The sequence below is a fragment of the Phocoena phocoena genome, chromosome 6 (assembly GCF_963924675.1).
Source record: "Phocoena phocoena chromosome 6, mPhoPho1.1, whole genome shotgun sequence".
NCBI classification, from domain to species: Eukaryota; Metazoa; Chordata; class Mammalia; order Artiodactyla; family Phocoenidae; genus Phocoena; species Phocoena phocoena.
In genome coordinates this window covers 95,005,923-95,031,269 of record NC_089224.1, presented here as the reverse complement: position 1 = coordinate 95,031,269, position 25,347 = coordinate 95,005,923, and the positions used below count along the sequence as shown (strand labels likewise).

Sequence of the window (25,347 nt, the reverse complement as noted above, 5' to 3'; positions counted from 1 at the left end):
CGGACGCAGCGTCCTGGGCGGCGTGGAGCATGATGGGAATCGTAGTAGGAAAGAGTCTGGGCGCGTCGAGTGGTTTGTTCCGTGGAGACTCCGAGAAAAGCACGCGAAGGACAGGGTTCTGCGAGGAGAGAGACTCAGAGCAGTCTGGGAATTGTAGTCCAGTTGGCTTAGCCGGAGATTCGGGGTGAGCGCCGAGGTTCCGGGAAGGGGCTGAACAGGTCTGAAAAGAGGTAGGTGCGGCGAGTCGCGCGGCTACGGACGGAACTCGGGGAGTGAATAGACGGCTTCCGGGGCCTGCTGTCGCTCCGGGTCCTGCGAGGGGCTTTAAGTCCTACTGGAGCGAAGGACCGTGTTGCCATGGAAACCCTCGCTCTGGACCAGCGAGTGCGGCCTTGGAGCTGCGGGAGTGCTATTCTCTTCCGCTGTCAGGAAGTTCTCTCGGCGGTTTCTTCTGAGCTGGCTGGGTTTTCGGTGGATTTGGGCAGTGGCGAGAGAATAAGTTCGAAGAGCCCTCTAGCGCCAAAGGAAAATAAAGACCTGGTGGAGGAGCCAAGGCCTGCTTTTGCTGTCTTCAGCCCGGTCTATCTTACTCAGAGTGAGATGATGAATGTGAGGTGTCAGGCAAACTGCACGCCAGCAACTCTGCACAGCCCCGTGTGCGCTGTGTGCTGGGGCATCAGAGATGGACAAGACAAGGTTTTGTCCCCGTGTCGGGGGTGGAGATGGTCAAAATATTGGTGTTTCCCGAGCTGGACAGAGCCCCCTACCCTCCCCGAGGACAATTACAATAATAATGCCTGTTTATTGAGCGTTTACTAAATGCCAGGTTATGTTACAGGAATTTACGCTGCAATACGACATTCAGTCCATACAACAATAGAGTACAGGTACAGACGAGGAAACCATGATCTAGTGAAAGGTGAAGCTGATGGTCCAAGATTAGTGGCGATGGGATTAGAATCTGTGCCCTCTGCCCTTTCGCCTCCAGAACAAGCACTTTTACCCATTACTCTATACTGCTCCCTAGTGGCGATCATTTCATAGTTTGCAGAAAAGTTAAAATGTATCACAGTTTTTTCTTTTCCCTTTTTTAAAATAATTAATTATTTTTTGGCTGCGTTGGGTCTTCGTTGCTGGGCGGGCTTTCTCTAGTTGCGGCGAGCAGGGCCTACTTTTCGTTGTAGTGCGTGGGCTTCTCATTGAGGTGGCTTCTCTTGTTGCGGAGCTCAGGCTCTACGCGCGTGGGCTTCAGTTGTTGTGACACGTGGGCTCAGTAGTTGTGGCGCACAGGTTTAGTTGCTCCGCGGCATGTGGGATCTTCCCGGACCAGGGATCGAACCCGTGTCCCCTGCATTGGCAGGCAGATTCTTAACCACTGCACCACGAGGGAAGTCCCTGTTTTTTCTTTTAAGCAATCTCCCCCCTTGGAACTTTGGCTTCCTCTACCTTTTGTCTACTTTGGAATCAAGGTAGTATCTGTATCAATTTACATTCCCCACCAACAGTGCAGCATTATTTACAATAGCCAGGACATGGAAACAACCTAAATGTCCATCGACAGATGAATGGATAAAGAAGATGTTGTACATATATATAATGGAATGTTACTCGGCCATAAAAAGAAATGAAATTGGGTAATTTGTAGAGATGTGGATGGACCTAGAGTCTGTCATACAGAGTGAAGTAAGTCAGAAAGAGAAAAACAAATATCGTATATTAACACATATATGTGGAATCTAGAAAAATGGTACAGATGAACCTATTTGCAGGGCAAGAATAGAAAGGCAAACGTAGAGAACGGATGTGTGGACATGGCGGGGAAGGGGAGGGTGGGATGAATTGGGAGATTAGGTTTGACATAAATACACTACCATGTATAAAATAGATAGCTAGTGGGGACCTGCTGTATAGCACAGGGAGCTCAGTTCCATGCTCTGTGATGGCCTAGTTGGGTGGATGGGGGGGAGGGAGGTTTAAGAGGGAGGGGATATGTGTGTGCGAATGGCTGAGTCACTTCGCTGTGCGGCAGAAACTAACACAACATTGTAAAGCAATTATACTCCAATAAAAAAATAATAAAAGAAAAAAGATAGTATCTGATTTAGTACAAAGCAATTTGAAATGTAATGTGCCATTGTTTTGTGTTGATAACATCATTTGTATCTGTCCCAAGCTTCATGGTAGAAGGAGGAGACATTTCTTCCTTCGTATACTTCACAGTCCCTAGCTATATCCTAGATACATGTAATAATAATTTATATCTGTACATATTTTAAAGGAGCCTTCACTTACATCATTTTCATTTAATCCTCACCATGTGACCTATATATAATTTTCCCAGGAGGCTGACTTTTGTTTTTGGCTGCTCTGCTGCGGCATGCGGGATCTTAGTTCCCTGGAGAGGGATCAGACCCGTGCCCCCTGCAGCGGAAGAAGAGTGTAGCCAGTTTATTCAACAGAACACTTAATGGCTGGTTATTGCAGACATTCTCTACTGGACGCTGTGAGAATATAAAGATGATGCCATCAACAGCCTTTAAACTCAGTTGGGGAGTTTTATTTTCTTCTAAAAAAACCCAGCTCTTTTTTTTTTTTTTTTAAAGCATAAGCATTACTTTGGGTTTTCAGATTCTAGAGTGTTCTCTTGAGCTTCTGTGCATACTTGTTCTCTCTGCCTGCCCTTCACAAGGCAACTAAGACATCATCTCCTCCAGGAAGTCTTCCACATCCCTGTTCACCCCACTGGGTTGTGTGTCTGTGTGATGCCATTGCATTACCCTTATCAGAGTTCTAATTACAGTGTGCTGCAATTTTCCATTTATGTGTTTGTTTTCCCCACAGACTGTGACTATGCCTCTTAACTCTGTAGCTGGAGCATAAGAACTGTTTGTTTAATGAATGACCTATCCATTTAGGACCTATTTAGACCCTGAGGATAACCCTGTGAATTGGTGAGTTAGAGGGAGTTTTCATAAGACTTAGTAAACTGATTTTAGCATTCGGGAGTGATCACAAATCTCTCATAATTCCCACATACTGCTGATCAAATTTAATGGTTTGTATACTCTCCTACTAACTGTACCGAATTAAAATGTGATATTTTAACTTCATTCTCTTAGCTAAAATATTTCTTTGTGAATGGAGCATGAGATTAAAGTGACTGTTGCCTAGAATCCTCTTTTACAGGCAGCTTGCTATTTTAAGTTCTGGAAGAAAGAGCTTTTGAGAATTACAGAGTGGTGGATCTCCATCACGTAATAAATATGTAATGATACACGTAAAGACTTAGAAGTCAATGTGTGAATCCAAATGAGTCTTTTGTATCGCCATTCGTTTTAGTGTGCCTGCTTACAAATTGAACATATTTGTAGCTGAGATTTATCCCTTCCAATTTTTCCTCCTCTCTGCCATTTTTAACAGCTGATAGTTCACTGGGTCTGTCCCTTAATGTTGGTTTCATTATGCTGAGACGAAAACCAACCCGTCTGGAGCTGAAGCTTGATGACATTGAGGAGTTTGAAAGCATTCGAAAGGACCTGGAGGTAAGAGTGCAACTTTCAAACCGTTAGGAATATTTAAAACAGTAACTCTAACTTTTAGACTCCAGATTCTTATACCAACAGCTTATTCGAAATCTCTATTTGGATGCTTTACAGGCATCTTAAACATAATGTATTAGTTTCCTGTGGCTGCTGTAACAAATTACCACAAACTTGGTGGTTTAAAGCAACAGATATTTATGCTTTCACAGTTCTGTAGGCCAGAAATCTGAAATTGGTATCACTGATCCAAAATCAGGATGTCAGCAGGACCATGCTCCATCCAGAGGCTCTAGGGAAGAATCTGTTCCTTGACTGTTGCAGTATTTGGTGGCTGCTGGCATTCCTTGACTTGTGGCCATATCACTCCAGTGTCTGCCTCCGTGATCACACTGCCTTCTCCTCTTCTGTCTGTGAAGTCTCCCTCTGCCCCCTCTTATAAGGATACCTGTGTTGGCATTAAGGGCCCACCCAGATAATCCAGGATAATGTCCCCATCACAGCATCCTTAATTTAATCACATCTGCAAAGACCCTTTTCACATACAGGGCAACAATTACAGTATCCAAGGATTAGGACCTGATAGCTTTGGAGGTCATTATTCAGCATACTATACTTAACATGTTAAAACAAAAAACTCTTGATTTCTTCCTCAAACGAGTTTCACCTCAGAGTTCCCTGTGTCAGTATCTAAGTAGTTGCTCAAGCCAGAAACCTAAGAGTCAATCTTGAGTTCTCCCTTTCCCTCACCTTTTATATTCAATCTGTCCATAAATCCTTCGGCTCTACCTCCAGAATATTTCTAGAATCTACCCATACCTTTTCATCTCCACCATTAGAACCCTAGTCCAAATAACCATCAACTAACTCTGTACAATTTCAGTAGCATCCCAAGTTGTCTCTCTACTTCCATTTTTTTTCCTTTTTTTTTTTTTTTTTTCGGTACGCGGGCCTCTCACTGTCGTGGCCTCTCCCGTTGCGGAGCACAGGGTCCGGACGCGCAGGCTCAGCGGCCATGGCGGCCATGGCTCATGGGCCCAGCCGCTCCGTGGCATGCGGGATCTTCCCGGACCGGGGCACAAGCCCGTGTCCCCTGCATTGGCCGGCGGACTCTCAACCACTGCACCACCAGGGAAGCCCTCTACTTCCATTTTTGTGTCTTCAATCCATTCTGCATCAGGTGTCTAGAATGATCTTTAAAAAATTTCAGATCATGTCATTCTCATGCTTAAAACTCCTCAGGGGTTTCCTGCACTTGGAATAAAACCTCAGTTCCTTATCATGGCCTACAAGCTTTTAAATGTTCTTTCACCTTCTGTCACTCTTTGCCTTGCCCTCTGTACCCTAGGCACATTGGTTTTCTTTTATTTCCTTGAATATACCAAACTATTTATAACTCATGGCCTTTGCACATATTATTTTCCTCTGCCTGGAGTGCTTCCTGTTTCTTTGTGTCTCAGTTTGAATGTCACTTCCTCAGTCTGAAAGGCCTCTTCTGACCCTATCCAACTTAGGTGTATCATTCCTACCCATGCTGCCTTCATCTCATTAGGGTCTCTCAAAGCACTTTATTCTTTTATTTCATACCACTTATTCTAATTTATAATGATTTGTTTGTTTATTGTAAAATCATTTATATTAGGAACCCTGATTGTAGAAATCATGTCTGTCTTCTCCACCGTTGAGTTCCCACATCTAATACATAGTAGGAGTTCAATATGTTTTTTTTTAATTAATTAATTAATTAACTAATTTACTTTTGGCTGCACTGGGTCTTTGTTGCTGCGCACAGGCTTTCTCTAGTTGCGGCAAGCAGGGACCACAGTGAGAAGCGGTGCACGGGCTTCTCACTGAGGTGGCCTCTCTTGTTGCAGAGCACAGGCTCCAGGTGCGCGGGCTTCAGTAGTTGTGGCACGCGGGCTCAGTAGTTGTGGCTCGCGGACTCTAGAGCAAGGGCTCAGTAGTTGTGGCACACGGGCCTAGTTGCTCCATGGCATGTGGGATCCTCCCGGACCAGGGCTTGAACCTGTGTCCCCTGCATTGGCAGGTGGATTCTTAACCACTGCGCAACCAGGGAAGCCCCTATATATATATATATATTTTTTTTTGCGTTATGCGGGCCCCTCACCGTTGTGGCCTCTCCTGTTGCAGAGCACAGGCTCCGGACGCGCAGGCTCAGCGGCCATGGCTCACGGGCCCAGCCGCTCCGCGGCATGCGGGATCTTCCCGGACCGGGGCACAAACCTGTGTCCCCTGCATTGGCAGGCAGACCCCCAACCACTGCGCCACCAGGGAAGCCCCCCAATATGTATTTTTAAGTATAGCCTTATGCCACGGTATTAGATGTCCATTGATAAGACTTAAATTCTTTTTTTGGCCTTCAGAATAAAGTCCAAATTCCTTAGGATGGCATATAAGGCCCTTTGTGATCTGGTCCTTGGTCATCTCTCCACTTTATCTTCCACTGCTGAGCTATCTTTAATCTCACTGCCTATGCACACTCTGCTCTTTTCCTGAAGTACCCTTTATGGTTCAAAACTTCAATTGTAATGAGTTTCATAAAGTGTTAGTCTTATACTGAACTTTGACTCTGCAGAGTCAGCTCACTATTGAGTTACTTTTTTTTTAATTGAAGTGATTTTTATGACTGAGTAGTATTCCATTGTGTGTATGTGTGTGTGTATATATATATACACCACATTTTCTTTCTTTTTTTTTTTTTTTTGTGGTACGCGGGCCTCTCACTGTTGTGGCCTCTCCCGTTGTGGAGCACAGGCTCCGGATGCACAGCCTCAGCGGCCATGGCTCACAGGCACAGCCACTCCACAGCACGTGGGATCCTCCCAGACTGGGGCACGAACCCGTGTCCCCTGCCTCGGCAGGCGGACTCTCAACCACTGCACCACCAGGGAAGCCCTAAACACCACATTTTCTTTATCCATTCATCTGTCAAGGGACACTTACGTTTCCATATGTTGGCTATTATAAATAATGCTGCGATAAACATGGTGGTGCACTTACCCTTTTGAATTAGTGTTTTCTTTGGATATATACCCAGGAGTGGACTTGCTGGATCATATGGTAGTTCTACTCTTTATTTTTTGAGAAACCTCCATACAGTTTTCCATAGTGGCTGCACCAGTTTACATTCTCACCAACAGTGTGTGAAGATTTCCTTTTCTCCACATCCTCTCCAACACTTATTATTTCTTGTCTTTTTGATAATAGCCATTCTAATGGGCATGAGGTGATATTTCATTGTGGTTCTGATTTGCATTTCCCTGATAGTGATGTTGAACATCTTTTCATATGCCTGTTGTCCATCTGTATGTCTTCTTTGGAAAAATGGTTATTCAGATTCTTGGGTTGTCTTGGTTTTTTGCTGTTGAGTTGTATGAGTTCTTTATATATTTTGGGTATTAACCCTTATCAGATAAATTGTTTGCAAATATCTTTTCCCATTTGGTAGGCTGTCTTTTCATTTTGTTGATGGTGTCCTTTGCTGAGCAGAAGCTTTTTAGTTTGATATAGTCCCATTTGTTTATTTTTGCTTTTGTTTCCCTTGCCTGAGGAGACATACTCAGAAAGATACTGCTAAGACCAATGTCAAATAGCATACTGCCTATGTTTTCTTCTAGGAGTTTTATGGTTTCAGGTATTACATTCAAGTCTTTAATCCATTTTGAGTTAATTTTTGTTTATGGTGTAAGGTAGTGGTCTAGCTTCATTGTTTTGCATGTGGCTGTTCAGTTTTCTCAACAGCATTTATTGAAGAGACTGTCCTTTCTCCATTGTATGTTCTTTGCTACTTTGTCATAAATCTATTATCCATATGTGTGAGGGTTTATTTCTGGGCTCTTAGTTCTGTTCCATTGATCTGTGTGTCTCTTTTTCTGCTAATACCATGCTGTTTTGATTACTGTGGCTTTGTAGTAGAATTTGAAATCAGGGAGTGTGATACCTCCAGCTTTGGTGTTTTTTTTTTCCAAGATTGCTTTGGCTACTCGGGGTTTTCTGTGCTTCCATACAAATTTTAGGAATTTTTGTTCTATTTCTGTGAAAAATGTTGTTGGGATTTTGATGGAGATTGCATTGAATCTGTAGATTGCTTTAGGTAGTTATAGACATTTTAACTGTTAATTCTTCCTATCCATGAGCATGGAATACCTTTTCATTCCTTTGTATCTTCTTCAGTTTCTTTCAACAATATCATAGTTTTAAGTGTACAGGTCTTTTCACCTTCTTAAATTTATTTCTTGGTATAAATTTATTCCTAGGTATTTTTGTTGTTTTTAGTCTTTCTACTAAAGGCAGTTATCCAATGGGTTTCACCCATTTTAGAGCAACTTAGGAGAGAAGGATAGTTTTTGCCCTGCACTAAAATAAAAACAGTAGAAAACTGGTATTTTATTTGTTACTGAAATTAGTTTGATTACATTTTGATGACTCTGGTTTTTTTTGGCTGCGTTGGTCTTCGTTGCTGCGCACGGGCTTTCTCTAGCTGCGGCAAGCGGGGGCTCCTCTTTCTTGTGTGCACGGGCTTCTCATTGTCGTGGCTTCTCTTGTTGCAGAGCATGGGCTCTAGGCATGTGGGCTTCAGTGGTTGTGGCATGCGGGCTCAGTAGTTGTGGCTCACGGGCTCTAGAGCGCAGGCTCAGTAGTTGTGGCACGTGGGCTTAGTTGCTCCGTGGCTTGTGGGATCTTCCCGGACCAGGGCTTGAACCTGTGTCCCCTGCATTGGCAGGCGGATTCTTAACTGCTGAGCCACCAGGGAAGCCCTGACTCTGGATTTTGAAACAGTCAGCAGTTGTTCATAGTGGGAAGCCTTTTAAATGATTTTATTCTACTTGGATATTCCGATTTTCCCATGGCTTATAAGATGAAACGATATCATCCTGTGCCTTTTAGAACTTGTTTTCACAAAGGTGTTTGGGGAGAACTTTCTAATGTTATTTATTGGGTAATGTAGCCTAGACAGTAACTCAGGAAGGTCATTATGTTTGTATATATATATATAAAGTAATACCTTACTTATTCACTATAATACTTGGACACTGGCATTTAAATGCTCACAGTTCAGCAGTAAGTGGTGAAGAATAGCCGTGATTCCAGAGATTAGTGTAGTGGAGCCATTCTTCTGGTAAGGAACTCTCAGGTAGTGGTAGTTGTGGGGTTAGTTTTTCTCTTTGAAAATGATCAGAGACACAGACTTTGTGAATTCTGCAGTCACTTGTGGCTTAAGAGCCAACCAAACCTTTTATCTGAAAACAAAATGAATTCCCCAAATCAGTCCTCATGATAAGATAGCACAAAACCTTCTTTCCCTGCATTACATTTAATCTTATGGTGTCAGCTAAGCTGTTAATTTCTGGTGGTTATTGTTTTACTGGTCGCTTTATTTTTCCATCTCTTGTGTGGACTTCCCTCTGTCATAGCCCTGATCACCCTGTGTTGTAATGGTCTATTTACCTGTTTCCCTGTTAGACTGTGACATCCTGGAGGGTAGAGGTTACATCTTTTATCGCTATATCCGTGTATCCCCCTTGTGCCCCTAACCATCTAAACCTAGGATTTCAGTTTATTGTTCTGTAGACCCGAACCCTATCCTTTACCCTGTGCCTAATACATGGTAGATGCTAAATAAATGTTTGTTAATGAATAGAATATTGCCTTAATACTAAAACTTTTATACTTTCAGACCCGTAAGAAACAAAAGGAAGATGTGGATGTCGTAGGAGGCAGTGATGGAGAAGGTGCCATTGGGCTTGGCAGTGACCCCAAGGGCAGGGAACAAATGATTAATGATCGAATTGGTTATAAACCCCAACCCAAGCCCAACAATCGTTCATCTCAATTTGGAAGTTTTGAATTTTAGAGGTGGATTATCTTGTGTGCCAGAGCCCTGGAATGGAGTAAAACGATGGCAGAAATACAAACAAGATTTAGAGAATTGAGTGCTTGCAGTCAAGCCGAATATTTTACGTCCCGCAGAGAGAGATACTTCTGCATGAGATTGCTGATGCTTAACTTTCACTCTGAAAGCTGAAATTCAAACTCTGGTTTGTCTCTGGAAAATCTGACTCGATAAAACTTGTCTGATTTTTGTTTTTAAAAATAAATATATTTTTGGAAAAGTGTGCGACATCCTTAATGAAGTATAATAGCACCATTAAATTGCTACATCATTTTTCCCATCTTTATTAAAAGACCCTAAACAGAACACTTCCAGTTGATCCCTGTCACTGATTTTTGTTTAACTCGTTTATTCAACAAGTATTTATTGAGAGTGCCAGGTATCATTCTAGGCACTTGGTAACATCAGTGAACAAATCAAAGATCCCTGCCCTTGTGGAGATTAGATTCTCATGATTTTGTATAAACTCGATCAAGTTGTGGATTTCCAGTATCTTTACAGAATGGCTTTGTAACCAGTTTGGGTGTAATTTTGGGAGGACAGGCAGTGGAGTATCAGTATTACCGTCATTCCAGTTTTCCTTCCTTTCCCAAATCGCCTAAGTTTTTCTGACGAGCCAATCTGCCAGGCAGCTCAGAGGCTAATTTAGAATCATGTTTTATTGTTTTCACTGTTTAATTCAACTGCTGGGAACTGCTAACTGTGGTAGCAAGAACCTCTGGAATCATCAGTTCCAAAGAGACCTGTTAGCAGGATTTTACCCAGCCTTTCTGGGGCAGCTTAAGTCTGGGAAGTAAGAATGTGGGAGAGAGGCAGGAATAGAGGAGGATGTATAGTTTCCCTTCTTCCTCCAACCATTCTTACAAAACCTCTGTTCTTCCAGTTTTATCTGGGATCTTCCATTCATTTATCTTAATCTCGAAAACACAGCAAGCATGGGTTCCAGATAAGGAAATTGAGTTTGATTATTTTGAATCCTACAAAATTCAGTCTGGAAGGGCAAAAGAAAAAAAGAAAAGGATCAAACAAGACTGCTTCAACATGTCACTATGACTTCCCAGCATGAACAGGCACAGAAGCATGAAAACATGGTGCCTCCTGATACCAATACTCAAGAGGAATCTGGGTGGAAGACACTGTACCAAGTGCTTTATGCAGATTGTCTCATTTATTTTTTATTTTCTTTTAGATTATCTCATTTAATCTTTAACTCTTACAAGATGAGTACTTTAACCTAATTTTATAAAGGCAAAACTAATTCTCAGCTGTTAAGGGATAGAGCTAAGATTTGAACCTGGGCAGAATGATTTTTGAACCTGCGCTTCTAAACCTCCTTGCTACACTGCTTTCCTGGTCTCCCACTAGTAGGTCTCACTCCCTCGGGGTAGAGTGAGAGGTTGCTGTTTCAGTTCTCAGGAAATATCCATGCTATTTTATTTATAAAGAATGAGGCAATTACCAGATTAGTAATAAATCTGAGCAGCTATAAGTCTTTTTATTTTTTTGGCCGTGCCACGCGGCACGTGGGATCTTAGTTCCCCAACCAGGGATCGAACCCGTGCCCCCTGCAGTGGAAGTGCAGAGTACTAACTACTGGACCACCAGGGAATTCCCTGTAAATCTTTTTTGACACCACTGAAATCACATGTATCGATTCTTTATTTCTTAGGTCCTAGTGTTCATTTCTGGGTCGCCCAAACCCAAGAAGATGGTCAAGTGCTTGTGAAGAGATACCAACTGCAGCCAGAAGCACGTACCTTTCATTTTCCTGAAAGCTGGAGTGACAATAATCAGGAGATTAATTCAAATAGGTACTATTATTGCCTTTTTATAAATGAGAAAATTAAGGCTTAGGGATTATTAAAATAACTTGCCTAAGGTCACACTTCTAGGAAGTGGTGGAGCTACGAGTCAAAGCCAGGTGTACCTGACTCCAAAGCCCATGTTCATCACACTACAGTCTAGGAGTGGTGCTGAATGGCAAGATGCCCATCTGGGGGCCAAACAGGAAAGGCACAAAACACCACCATTCTGGCAGAAAGCGGACAGGCAGGGCCAACTCCTAGCCTCTCACCTGACAGCATAAACACAGGGAAGCGATTATATGAAAAGTTCGCTTTTAAATTCAGGAATCCTTGGTATACTGAGATACTGCAGCTTCATGAAGACCCTGTCTCCTGTGCAAAAGGTCATGTAGATCTTCTGGCATGTTCAAGGCTTGTCATGTAGAGTAGGAGAGTAGGAGGAGAGTGAGATGAAAACATAAAGGGATCACGCCAACTAAAAGATGGACATCTGAAAAACCGATGATAATGACCAGACTCCATGTGAACAGTGATGAGACCACTTATTCTGATATCACTCTGGGGAGAAGACATGCGTAGAATCACAAAATCAAAATATTTATTTGTTCTTTTGCACATGACACTGTTAAAACATTCCTACTACAGCAATACTGCCCTCCAGGAGCTTACAATCTAAAACAGTCAACATTAATTGTAGACCCAGTGATTAAGGCATATATCAAATGCGGACTCTGTATCTTTAGGTGTATCTTCTGAAGGAAGCAGCTGGAGAGGGCAGGATCAACATTAAATGACATGAAAGTGTACTCCCTGCTAACTCCCTTTCCAGCTTCTACAAGGAACCCTTGTGGCTAGAACCCCAAACCAGTACCCCACAGCCTAAAAGGGAATTCCAGACAACCTTACCATAGAAGTAGTGAAGAAACCTTCATCTCTTAATTCCCTGGTGGACAGAGAGGACTCTGCTTGTGGGCAGTGTGGGGCTGAGTGTTCTTCCAGCATAGGTTGGAGACGGCACCTAAGATGCTGTAACTTTGTGGATGGTACCAGGTAGCCCCTTACTCAGCCTTATAGAAATTCCAGTGGGACAATTGCTCCTCAAAGTGTGCTTAGGGTCTCTATCAAGTTTTACAACTTCTGGTTGGTATCTATATCCACATCTACTGCACAGCATTATCCACTGCATCAGGAGGGTGAGGGAGATTTAATAAACCAGACACATGGGATAAAAAACTGAAAGACAGAAAGGGAAAAGGAGAGCAGAATAAGGGGCCAAAGATATGGGGATACAGTTTCTAATAGTTGTGAACAGGAGGAAGAGAAATTTGGATTCAAAAGGAACAAAGAAGTCAGGCACTAAATTCTAAATGAACAGGGTTACAGAAATGAAAGTCAACAAGATCATTATATTATCACGATCCAAGAGCTCAAGAAAGACAGAATTTAAGCTTTACTTTTTTTTTTCCTTGCTGGTTTCTTCCTTTGGCAACCTAGCTCAAGATCACTACAATTCAGGTTTTTCATGAGACTCTATCTTGAATACCTGAAGACTTATCCCAAACTGATGTTTCTCTCCCGAGAGTTTGAAGTTCACAGCATTTTGTCTAAACTGGCCTTGATTTTTCTTACCTTACTGATAAGGTCCTGTTCCTGAAAGGGTATTTTATAACAGATCATGTCAAGATTTCTAGAGAGTACCCGGATCACTACTAAACATTGATTTCTCAGGGTTTTATTATTCCTTGGCTTCTGAGGCAATAACAGGCTATTTGTACCTTAATGTTGGATTTTTATCAGTACCTGTCATTCCCTTTACTTATGCTAAGTATCAGCACTACAAGGGGTTGGAATGAGAGAAAAACATAAAACTCTAAATGTTGGTTCTTAGATTTTAAGCTCGATCCAGTAAGCTCATAACCCTCTCTTGGTTCAAAGCCACGTAAGTACACATTTCTCGCCCTCCAATATTTAACTGGCACCAACAGAGAAAGTACAAACTTCAAAACCACGAGAGGCCAACAGGATAGCTGTGTTTTGTCTCTCCTGCCCTGAGGCACAACTGGAGTCTAGCACCAAGGAGGGCAGGATTTAATAGACCAGCACAGGAAGAGTCACTTTACAGAGGTAGGTTGGACTGGGAACAAGACTGCGGCGTAGACTAACAACAGAATAAAAATCCAATGTGATTCTTACTGAGGAAAGTATTTTTGGCCACTTGTGATCTAATTAAGTCCCCCCGAGAGTAACAAAGATGGTCATGCAGAGAGTGAGGATCTGTCTGGTGTGGGCACGGATGCCCATCAGCCGACCACACCCTAGGCCTCTCCAAAGAGAGGGCTGGGCTTTTGCCCCTCCAGCCCATGACTGGCTCATTTACATTGCAGATCAAAGATTCTCAACCTTCAAGCCATTTCCAAGAAATTACAGATCTTTAAGAATAAGGACCAGTGATTTCATACATGCTAAAAAAGTTACTTTGGCTACAGCCCTTTGCGCTTGTGTGCCTGGGCACAAAAACACAGTTGGGGCTGAATAAATGTTTGTGGAATGGTTAAGTATTGACCAGCAGCATTTAGTACATGAGTTAAGCCCAGAAACACCACCAACTGAGAGCGAGTCAAATTCCTGTGCCCAGTACCAGGTAGCTCACCCACCAGGTGCTACTCCCTCAGTTTAAAGCAGAGATGCTCAAAGTGTGGTCCCCTGATCATCAGTAGGCACATCACCTGGGAGCTTGTTAAAAATACCAATTTGGGGGCTCTGGGTCGAGGCCCAGCAGTCAGGGCTTTAACAAGCTCTCCAGGTGATTCTGATGCATGCTGAAGTTTGAAAACCACTGGTTTAGAGGCAGACACACGAAAACAATAATGGGAGAAAATTATTTAAACGCTTACTTCAGTTGTGACATACGAAGGTACCAAGTCAAAGTAAAATGTCAACGGTTTCATTTTAAAATATCTATTTTCTCAAATTGATTGTCATCTTTTTTTTTGATTGACAAGTTCATTCTAATCAAAATGTTAAGTGGGAACACAAGTTGATGAGTCAGCCCCCCAAGAATGCACACTCCTGCAAGGTCTGGGCCTGTATTTATACAGTCTCAAACCACCTCTCTGCCCCCTACAGAGATTTCAGTGCAACACTTCACACCTAGGGAAAGGCACAATCTGTCTCCCACTCATTGAGTCCAAAGACTAGAACGTATTTTTAAATGTTAAGTTTGGGTTCTGGGCTTAGCTGGGCAAGACTTTTCCTCACCTGCCATCAATCCTGGCTAAAGTTAATCCATTTCCATCACTGACCCAGGAAAAACCCAACAAATTCGCAAACTGTTAAAAAATAAGAACAGAAGACTAAAAAAGGAAGCAGGTGATCAAGCCATCGAATAGAAAGCTACCTGGATTAGATAAGAACATATAACTTGGATCTAAGATAATGGGGGAAGAGAGGACATCTCATGGGTGGCTTCACCTCAAGAGAAATGGGAAACTCAGCTCATTAGGGAAAAAAGGCAGGGAGGTTACCACTTTAGCTAAACCTCTGTTGAGCAGGCGTGTGTGTGTGTGTGTGTGCGCGCGTGCGTGCGTGCGTGCGTGTAAGGAGATAAGGAGTAAGAAGAGAAGATTGGAATCCTGTCTTCCAGTCTTGAACTGCTTTCCACTGCAATCGATAAGGCCACACCATAGCGTTAGACGTTAATGGCAATGTTCTGTGATGTCCACTACCACTGCCTTCTTCCAGCTGAAGAGAAAGTACCCCATGCCAGCCCCTGCCGCTACAGCAATGCAGAGGTACCCGTTGTAGGTCATGAAGATGAGCATGAGGAAGTAGCTGATGACCACCTGGATGATGTGCAGCACTGTTTGCAGAAGGTGAGGAAAGCTCAGCATCTGTTGCCTGGAGAGTAAACAGGGACACAACAGTCAGGCCCCAGGTGTGTTCAGGCAGCTCTGCATGCAGATCAGGAGAAAGGGGCAACAGTTGTAGTCACGAGCTCAGCTTGAGCTGGACTCTTGTCACAGCCACCCTGGCAACTCATGGGTACTTGTGTCTCTGCGGGTTGTTTATTGTCCTTGGAAATGAAACATGATAGGGTTGTGAGGTTAATAAGCATTGGCCAGATATGATTATATGGCAGCAGGAGGAATGCTCTTCAGGGGAGGGGAGAGGAAGGAGGAGTAAGCTGACTTACCTCCACCTTGGATACTGAAAGGGATGACCCACACCCTCCCATACTTATTTGCCTGAACTTTCTCAGGCCTTCCACCTTTGCAGAGTTCATACTCTAAAAAATTGGAAATAGAGGACTTCCCTGGTGGCGCAGTAGTTAAGAATCCGCCTGCCAGTGTAGGGGACACGGGTTCGAGCCCTGGTCCAGGAAGATCCCACATGCCGTGGAGCAACTAATCCCATGCGCCGCAACTACTGAGCCTGCATGCCACAACTACTGGAGCCCGAGCACCCTAGAGCAGGCGCGCCGCAACTACTGAGCCCGCGTGCTGTAGCTACTGAAACCCGTGCGCCTAGAGCCCGTGCTCCACAACAAGAGAAGCCACTGCAATGAGAAGGCCGCGCACCGCAACAAAGAGTAGCCCCTGCTCGCCGCAACTGGAGAAAGCCAGCGTGGAGCAACGAAGACCCAACGCAGCCAAAAAAAAAAATTGGAAATAGAATTGAGGGTTGGGTGGTACAGTAGAAAGTTTTTAATTAGGGATCAGGAGACCTGGCTGTTTATCCCCTTTGTCACTTACTCGTTCTCTCACCTTAGTTAAGTCACAATGTTTGGCCCTCAATAAGCCCAATCACTGGTACAATTGGAATAAATAATATTGTGCTTACTTGAGAGCAGGACATTGGTCTATAGGATTCCTTGTGTTCCAGTTTAGCTTTAAGACCTACATTTCTATTATAACTAAATCTTAAGCATTTGCCAATCTGTGGGAAAAACCAATAGTCATCCATATACTTGCTTAGGTGGAATACAGACATTAGTACAGTCTTACATTGTAACAAAATGAGACTAGAGCTGGGCAGGTTCAACTTTTTATAGAAAGGAATGAATTGGATTCTGCCATTCTTCTATACCCTGACCTGAAATTTCTTAACTTGTTTATTATTATTTTGGCTAATATGTTAAAATATGGATTCTTTTCCTTCTTCTAAAGTGACCAATACTTAAAATTTGGAATAAATGTTCATATTAGCAGAAGGGTTCCTATCATTCCTCTTTTGGCCTGCTAATGACCCACAACCCCAAGCCTCCAAAAACAGTTTTGATCAAGGTCATATAGAATCATTAACTCAAGAAGAGGGTTGTTGCTAATAAAATAGCTGCTTTTCTATTTAGCTAATTCAGCTCTCCAGAACTTCCATCTGGATCTGTTCAATCTTCTTACCCAACAGTTTTGTGGGTCTCCATAAGGATGGTTCCATTCGGTCCTGGGACAGGCATGGAATTGTACCGAATGCTGACTTGTGACTTGCGCAGGAGGCCCTCTCGGGCTATCTTGAGTCCTTCGTAGAACATGGCTAGTAAAAACACTGCCACAAAAGCTCCAGCCATTTCTAAGTAGGGAGGGAAAAGATGGCGGTAATGTCAAACATGCAAATTCATTAGCTGGTGTGCTCTCCAAGCTAGAAAGACAACACAGAAAAACTGCTACACTTTTTTTTTTTGGGGGGGGGGGGAGTTATGCCACGTGGCTTGTGGGGTCTTAGTTCCCCAACTAGGGATTGAAACTGGGCCCATGGCAGTGAAAGCACCGAGTCCTAACCACTGGACTGCCAGGTAATTTTGAAAAACTGCTACTCTCTACTCTTAATTTCAGAGTATGTTATATTGTTACCTCTTCAATCATACAGATGGAAGAGAAGAACTAAGATGGTGTCAGTGAGGACTACTGCCTCCACTGCAGATCATACTCATTTTCTGATTAAGATACAAAAAAAATGAACAACAATAACCTTTTGGTCTGGCTGCTTGATGTCATTAAATTAGCTTGTCACACTGAAACACACAATGTAGAATATGCAAAAGAGGAATAAAACAACTTATTTTAAAGTGCTGACAATTTCTTGAATGGGCGTTTCAATCTAAGTTTCACACTGTGAAGCACTGGTACCAATATGAATGTAGTCAAAACTGATTTAACATACTACCTGAATTAAATGCTTCCCTTCTTCCCAAAACAAATTGATTTTGTGGGTCCAAAGATTTATCTTGTACCTAAAGTGGTCCACCTGACTACTGAACTTGTGCAATTTGAATTTAAGGCACACCAACTCAACATTATAGACACACAAAAACTGGGTGATTAGCTACCCCAAAACTAGGACTGCCCCTAAGATGGGCCAAGAGTCAGGAATGATGTATACCAGTTTGGTAAGCTAGAAAGAGAACTGGATTAGGCAGGAATAGAAGCCCTAGGTCCCTGTCCTAGCTCTGACATCTAACTTTATGGGATTTAGGGCTAATCATTTCACTATTTGAAGTTTAATTTATCTGTAAACTGGAAGGATTGTACTTGATTAATAGTTTTTAAGCTAGGGTTATTTTGTGGTATGTATATATATATAATGCTTTTTATGTCATTTGAACTTCGACTATAGTCTTATATCCAAGATCAATAATTTATCAAACAAGGAAACACTCTGGAAAAAGATGAAAGGAAATGGTCTGCAAAAGACTCCTACCTGGTATCTAAATTATGTTTCAGAAATTCTAAAACATACACATGCTATTTAAGGGAGGTTTACTGTAGGACCAAAATAAGCACCGTGTATCCTTACCTTCCAGGTAGGAAATAGGAAGCAAGATGGTTACAATCATAACCATAATGACTCAGTAATTATGGCAGGAAGAGGTGCTGGGTTTCCAGATTCTCTGTCACTGTCTCTCATGTGAGTGTCACCTTCAAACAAAACCTGATGGCTTACTCACCTCCAGCTGTATTGATCACCAAACCAGAGAACAATAGTTCCACATTTTTAAAGCCAAAGTAGAAGGTCATAGGCTGCCAGGAAACCAAAACGTGTCAATTAGAAACAACTGAAGCTTCTATATGAGAATTTCAGGTCAAGAAGCTTAGAACATTTAAAAGTAGCAGTTCTGGGTAATAAGAGGCATTCACTGAAGTGGGAGGCTTTCTCCCTCATTATAGTATAGTATTAACCACAGGCACTTCTCCACATTTATTCTCCTTTGTCCCCACCATCAACTTTTGTCTTTTTCTCTTTTCTACACAAAGTGTAAAAGACCAGAACTTAATCCAGAAAAAGGTCAATTTTGACAGAAAGGAATACTGAAGAAAGAACCATAGAAATCTTGGTTCTGGTGTGGCTCTGAAACTAACCTGCCATATAATCTTGGTCAAATCACTTGACTTCTCTAGGTCGACCTTAGTTTTTTCCTCATTGGTAAATCGATCTTTAAAGATAATCATCTTCCAGTCCTAAAGTTCAATTGTTTCTATTCCCCACGTGGGTGGGAAAGGGCCTGGGCTGCCTCTCCTGTGGCACTTACCATCATCATCATCATGTGACCGTGGGAGTGGGAGGCTGAAGAGGTCGGGTGATGGTGAGAAGGTGCCATGGTACTGTTGTCGTCCCCACTGCTCATCCCCATGCTCATCCCCACGTGGTGGAAATGGCCCATTTTTCCGGGAAAAGTTGAGTCAGCAGAAGATTCTTTTAAGAAAAAGAATTACATATAATAATTAAAAATACAAAATCTTGATTTAAAAAAAAAATCTTCACGATGTTTTATCTTGTCTTTTTTTTTTTTTTTTTTTTGGCCAAGCCGCACGGCATGCAGGATCTTAGTTGCCCGACCAGGGATCGAACCTGTGCCCCCTGCAGTGCAAGCACGGAGTCCTAACCGCTGGACCACCAGGGAAGTCCCCAAATCTTGATTCTTGATAAATTGTCTATGTGGTATTTCAGCCAGTGAATACATGCTCTCCTAGCCTCTTTACTCAGAATTATTTTTTATAATCTACAGATGGAAAGAGAAGTAACTGTACTAATAGGGAGACTGTGGCAAAAGGGATTTGCACATAGGGTTTCAGAAACCTAACTCTTTTTTTTAAAACTAATTTTTATTGGAGTATAGTTGCTTTACAATGTTGTGTTAGTTTCTGCTGTACAGCAAAGTGAATCAGTTATATATTATCAGAAACCTAACTCATTCTGCAGAATTGTTCCTTTACTAGATATGTTCAATGTATGTTCAAATTTAAACATGAGATAAGGAGAAGAAAAGTAGCTTCTTCGGGTTGCAGGAAACAATTTGTAATAGTGGACAAATTCATGCCATTAATGAAATTTAGCTGCTTTTCTAATCATAAATGTCAGTAGGTAAAAAGCAAGTATTTCAAGATAATTCACCTAATTGGATGGCCTGTGTTCAATCAGGATATTAAGAATACATTTTCACATATAGGACAACCAGCCTTCAGCTAATTTAAATTAGAAGAAAAGGTCTATTGCTGCCCTAGGCAAGCAGTGTGCCCTGAATTTAGATACAGTATCAATCCCAGCAGGGCATTAGAGCTGAGAACACTGAAAACAAGGTATAAATTGGATATTCGCTATTAAATTAAGTCTAGACAACCTGCACATTCATTCTTGTGTCTTTACTATCACTTCACTATTTTACTGCAAAAGTCCATCTGAGACATAATCCAAGGAGCAAAAACTCCTATAGCTGGGGTGGGGAGTGGGAAGTTGAGGAAGGTGGAGAGGGAGGTGTTGGTGGATTCTCTTAAGTGTCCCTCAACTCCAGTTTGTGGAGGAAAGAGTGCTTTAGAAATTCCAAGTAGATATTCATGTTCATGAGCCTAAGTGTGCCTCTTATTATTAATTATCAAGCTCTTACACGCACCAAACTCTGAGCTAAGTGCTAGTAATTCAACAGTGAATAAGACAAACAAGGTACAGGATGGAGAAACAATAAAGTAAACAGAACACTTTCATGAGGGATTAGTGCTGTGATGGAAAGAAACAGGGTAATATGGTAGTATCACTAAGAGGTTGAAAAGAAGCATACTTTAGATAGGAAATTTACACAGATTCAGGGAGTCTTGGATGCCTAATCAAAAGCACAAATATTCAGCCATCTATTTTCCCCTCTTCAACTCCTATCCTATGATACTATGACAGCAAGCTTAAAAAATAGGTTCTTATTGGGACTTCCCTGGTGGTGTAGTGGTTAAAGAATCTGCCTGCCAAGGCAGGGGACATGGGTTCGAGCCCTGGTCCGGGAAGATCCCACATGCTGCAGAGCAACAAAGCCCATGCGCCACAACTACTGAGCCTGCACTCTAGAGCCCACGAGCCACAACTACTGAGCCCGAGTGCCACAACTACTGAAGTTGTGGCGTGCCTAGTTGTGAAGCCCGCGTGCCTAGAGCCGGCGCTCAGCAACGAGAGAAGCCACCGCAATGAGAAGCCCGCACTCCCTGCAACTAAAAAGAAAGCCCGTGCGCAGCAACAAAGACCCAACGCAGCCAACGTATAAATAAATTAATTAAAAAAATAGGTTCTTATTTCCAGCAAAGGAAAAGGCAAAGCATCAGTTACCGATAATCAAAATTCAACTCTGAATTTAAATAACTTTCATGCCAGACACTTTATTACTTCATAATTGGGGAGCTGGACAAGCTGGTATTAATACCATTGCCATAAAGGGACTAGATTGGAGGTACAAAGAGAGACACAATAAGATCTTTGTCCACAAAGGTTTTATAGCGAACAGCAAACACACACACACACACACACACACACACACAAATAATCAACAAGCGAGAGCACACACAAAGTTTCAATGATGGAACAAATGGTAAGAGGACAGCAGTTTTCAGATAAAGAAACATAGTAGGATGGAGAGATCACTGGTATGTGAGTGATCATAAATTATGATGTTGAACCAAGCAAATGAAGTGAAATAAGAATGAAAATACGTTTGCGTGCCAAGAAAATTGATAGCACATCCTCATAAAGAGTAGAAGTCACAAATTTTGTTCTCTTCTAATAAGGGTCTAGAAAATGATTATATCATAAGAAAACCATAAAGGATAATTTCATTTCATGTTATCAACATGAATCCTGACCTTTGATTCAGTGAATATTGGTGGAGTGCCTTTTGGTGTAACAGACTGAGGGACATACAGAGATGAACCAGACATAGACTCTTTCCTTATGGAGCTTCAAGGCTAAAAGCTACAAGGGGAAACCGAACAGTCATAATCTTCATTTTGGGGCATAAGATGAAACGCAAAAGGCCAATTAAAAAGGCAAGAACACAGCACCAGAAACTACTTAAGATTTGTACCCTTGATTTCCCTGATAAACTTTTATAGTCTTCCCATCAACAGGTTTTTTTGAAGACCCAAGGTTCCTAATTGTTCAGGCACCTCATTACCAATCAGAGACACCTCTCAGTGAAGATCCGTAAGCAAATCTCTTCAGACATATCAGTGACCCAGTAATTCATATGCCCCAATCTCAAGAATGCCTTTCAAAGTATGCACCTATTTTGAAATGTCATCTTGTAGGATACATTTCACATTGAAATATACTAGGAAATAGAGCAGGAATAGAATCTATTTCCTTTCATTGCCGATGGACAATGGATTTCTTTCTTCTTTTTTTTTTTTTTTTTTTAAAAAAAAAAAACCTTTATCAGGGGACTTCCTTGGCGTCCACTGGTTAAGATTCCATGCTTCCACTGCAGGGGGCACTGGTTCGATCCCTGGTCAGGAAACTAAGATCCTGCATGCCCTGCGGCAAAAACAAAACAAAAAACAAAAAGCCTTTATCTTAATTTTTTTTTTTTTTTTTTTGGCCGCAACATGCGGCTTGCGGGATCTTATTCCTTGACCAGAGATTGAACCTGGGTCCCCTACAGTGGAAGCAAGGAGTCCTAACCATTAGACCGCCAGAGAATTCCCAACAATGGATTTCTTATAACAGAATCCTAGGCAAATGTCAGTTTTCTGTTAGCTTCTCTCCTGCAGAGTATGCCAGCCAAGACCACTTTCAAGCCCCTTTCTGCCTATCCTGTCTCCTGAGACCACAAAGTGGCTATCGACACATGTGGATAGTTCATAATAGCTCCTTCTAGCATAGAAAACTTCTTTGATTTTTAAGGAAATAGAAGAGAAATGGTCTAGGAATTGGCTATAGAAAAAAATCAAGTATGAGTTTCTATGGAAATTTGTTCATACGAAATAGGTGAGAAGTTTATTTCTCAGGAAGGCTTTACACTATTCAGTTTTTAGGGAATATTTAACTTCAGCTGGGTACTTGAAGTTGGCTATATGCCAACTTGTTTGTATTGCCCTGAATACTATTAGATATGGAAAATGAAATGGCACATTCTACATTGAATGCCATATAGCTTTGCACTTCTTTCTGCCTTCCCCTTTCCTCCATTTAGTAAGTATGGTGCAGTATTTATAAAAATAGGTTTCAAAACTTCCTTGTATTCAAGGGTCTAATTCCTTCTCAGTCTACTTCTGAGGATCATGAAAAAGAAGTTTCCTCTGTTCCTGCCAACACTCTCCCCCAACACACGCATTGTAAAGCTTAACTAGAGGGCCAGATTCTTTGCAAAATCTAGAGGGCCAGATTCTTTGCAAAATCTAGCATCTCTAGAAAAATGAATATCAATTTATAGACAGAAGTTAGGGAATTAGCAAGAAGGCTAAATTCTGATACCCATTCTGAGTCTTAGCACTGACCTTACTTCTAACAGGTTTAGTCTAAACTTCAAATTCTCTTTTATTTTCCTGGTATTGCACAATGATGAATAAGAAACAATAATCCATAGGGACTATGGAGATTAGACCCCACAAAAAGACTACACAGAAGTGGTCATACATCTGCCACATGGGCCCTCTCCTCCAGCTCAGACAGATGTAATCTGGAGTCTCAGATAATTCTTTTGGAGACTGCCTCCAGTCTTTCCTGACTTCAATGATAAGGAAGAAAGTTTTTATTCTTAAAATGATTAGGGTCGGGACTTCCCTGGTGACACAGTGGATAAGACTCCGTGCTCCCGATGCAGGGGGCCCGGGTTCGATCCCTGGTCAGGGAACTGGATCCCACATGCATGCCACAACTAAGAGTTCGCATGCCGCAGCTAAGGAGCAGGCGAGCCACAACTAAGGAGCCCACATGCTGCAACTAAGGAGCCTGCCTGACGCAACTAGGACCCGGAAGAACCAAATAAATAAATAAATATTTTAAAAAAATGATTAGGGTCATGATCCTTTTTTGATTTGTAAAAACATTAAACAAAGGGAAATCTATCTAGTCACTCTTCTGCTTTCTGTAGTCATTATTTATGATTGATGACACAAGCTTTTGGCAAGCACAGATAGGGGAAATTCAAGGTCAAAGATAATATACTACCATAAACAGGGACTCATGCTTATGGGCTATGTTCATGTGATCAAGTCTCACTGGACTAATCCTGCCTTTTTATGACCTGTATGGGGCCAGCAGATATTCTGAGATATGGCTCTGGCTTTGTTTCAAGTGCCTCTATAGGTGAAATTTGAAATTCTCCCATGGCTTTATGAATTCTGCACTTATGTTGTTCTTTGGGGGAGGGAGGTGGTAAAGGAGATGCAGGAATAAAGGGGAGACTTTGATATAATGCAATAACAAATAGGGCTTAGGTGCCTCTCCATAACTTGGCATTCCAGGCCAATACACTGGAGTTGTTTAGAAAAAAATGTAGTAGTTCCCAGGGAAGGGAAATACAATTTGATGAATATATATGGGGAAGACCCTTCCTGTTGATGGCTATGATGTTGTTCCACTCATCCTCTAGGCCCTGGCTTCATATTCTTACTCCAAATTGACTGGCAGAAAAGTGGTCATAATTGTTCGAATATAGCCACACCATGCTTTGGATATTTCAGCTGCCTTTCCTTGGCTTGTGTTCTTCTTGAGGTGCAGTAATCATAAGGATACTTACACCAGTTTCATTTCCAAAAGGTATGAGGCTGAGTAAATCATAGGTTTACACAGGTTCTAGCCAGAACTGGCAAAAACTTTTGACTCCCAAAGTTCTGCCGTATCAGTGAACTAAAAACAGTTCAGTAAAATGAGGCAGTAGAGGTAGTGAGAAGATAAGTCAGGCCAATAAGGAAAAAGGAAATGGAAAATACCTTAAAAATCACACACACAGAGTTCTCCCCAGACTAAACGTGGCAGGTGATAGGAGTTGATAAGGGCACTTGCTACAATTGCAAGCTTATAAAGACAGAACTCTGGAGAATAACTACCAAAACCCCACCACCATCACTACCACTACCATCAAAAAAAGTAAAAAAGAAAGAAAGAAAACTTAGATTTTATCCTTTTAAAAATCCTTCAATAAAACTAAGGCTACCATTTTCTCTTCTAACTTTGTGCCTTTGTTGATAATAAAAATAATTCCAAGGGATCATCTACAACAACAACAAATTCTCACTTGCTTTTCTTTGTGTCAGTGGTTGGGTTGAGATGAGAAAGATGTTGATAGACCTGGCAGAGAATTAATTTAGTGATTACTTGCAGATTTCAATATTATTTTCTCTTTCTTCACCATATACCAAAGCGAGCTCTACTGTAAGCAGATAGTGTAGGGAGTCCCCAGAGAAAAGAGCCAGATATAGCTTTTTGATATAAGAGAAGCCATTTTAGGCCAAAGCCATCTTGTCATCTAAGCCTGGCTACCATGCTTGCCCTTGAAAAGGTCTCAGTAATAATGACCTTAAGGGAACATAGGAACAAATGACTGTTTATCAGGCAAGAGCAGTAACAATAGCAAAGATAATAAACCAGTTGCAGGATTCCTTGAAAGCACTTTTTGTGGAAAGAAACCAACCTATGCACAGTCTACATATTCAAGTAGTAAGCAGAGTCTATGTGGCTGTATTACTCATACATCAGACTAATGGGATGCATCAAAAGCAACCAACTGCCAGAGACATAAAGGGGAAAACTACTTCAAACAGTTACACTTAAAACTTAAAGGGCCTTCATTTATGAATGGCCAATGATCTAGGCAAACAAGAAATGCTCCATGGACTGACAA

The 25,347-nt window shown here is 41.9% G+C and overlaps 2 protein-coding genes across 2 annotated transcripts; one reads left to right on the top strand and one right to left on the bottom strand.

Moving 5' to 3' along the window:
* The first annotated feature begins 75 nt into the window (after nucleotides 1-75).
* On the top strand, nucleotides 76-9,669 carry CDC26 (cell division cycle 26). Its single transcript, XM_065879634.1, has 4 exons — nucleotides 76-230; nucleotides 2,842-2,951; nucleotides 3,421-3,542; nucleotides 9,238-9,669. The coding sequence occupies exons 3-4, from the start codon at nucleotides 3,462-3,464 to the stop codon at nucleotides 9,412-9,414; spliced, it is 258 nt and encodes an 85-aa protein (XP_065735706.1). The 5' UTR covers nucleotides 76-230; nucleotides 2,842-2,951; nucleotides 3,421-3,461; the 3' UTR covers nucleotides 9,415-9,669.
* A 5,144-nt stretch (nucleotides 9,670-14,813) lies between these two features.
* SLC31A1 (solute carrier family 31 member 1) lies at nucleotides 14,814-18,912 on the bottom strand. The gene is made up of 4 exons (XM_065879379.1): nucleotides 18,781-18,912; nucleotides 18,199-18,271; nucleotides 16,655-16,823; nucleotides 14,814-15,155 (listed from the first exon to the last, which is right to left on the bottom strand). Exons 1-4 carry the CDS (start codon nucleotides 18,910-18,912, stop codon nucleotides 14,954-14,956), a joined length of 576 nt encoding a protein of 191 aa, XP_065735451.1. The 3' UTR covers nucleotides 14,814-14,953.
* Nucleotides 18,913-25,347: the final 6,435 nt, after the last annotated feature.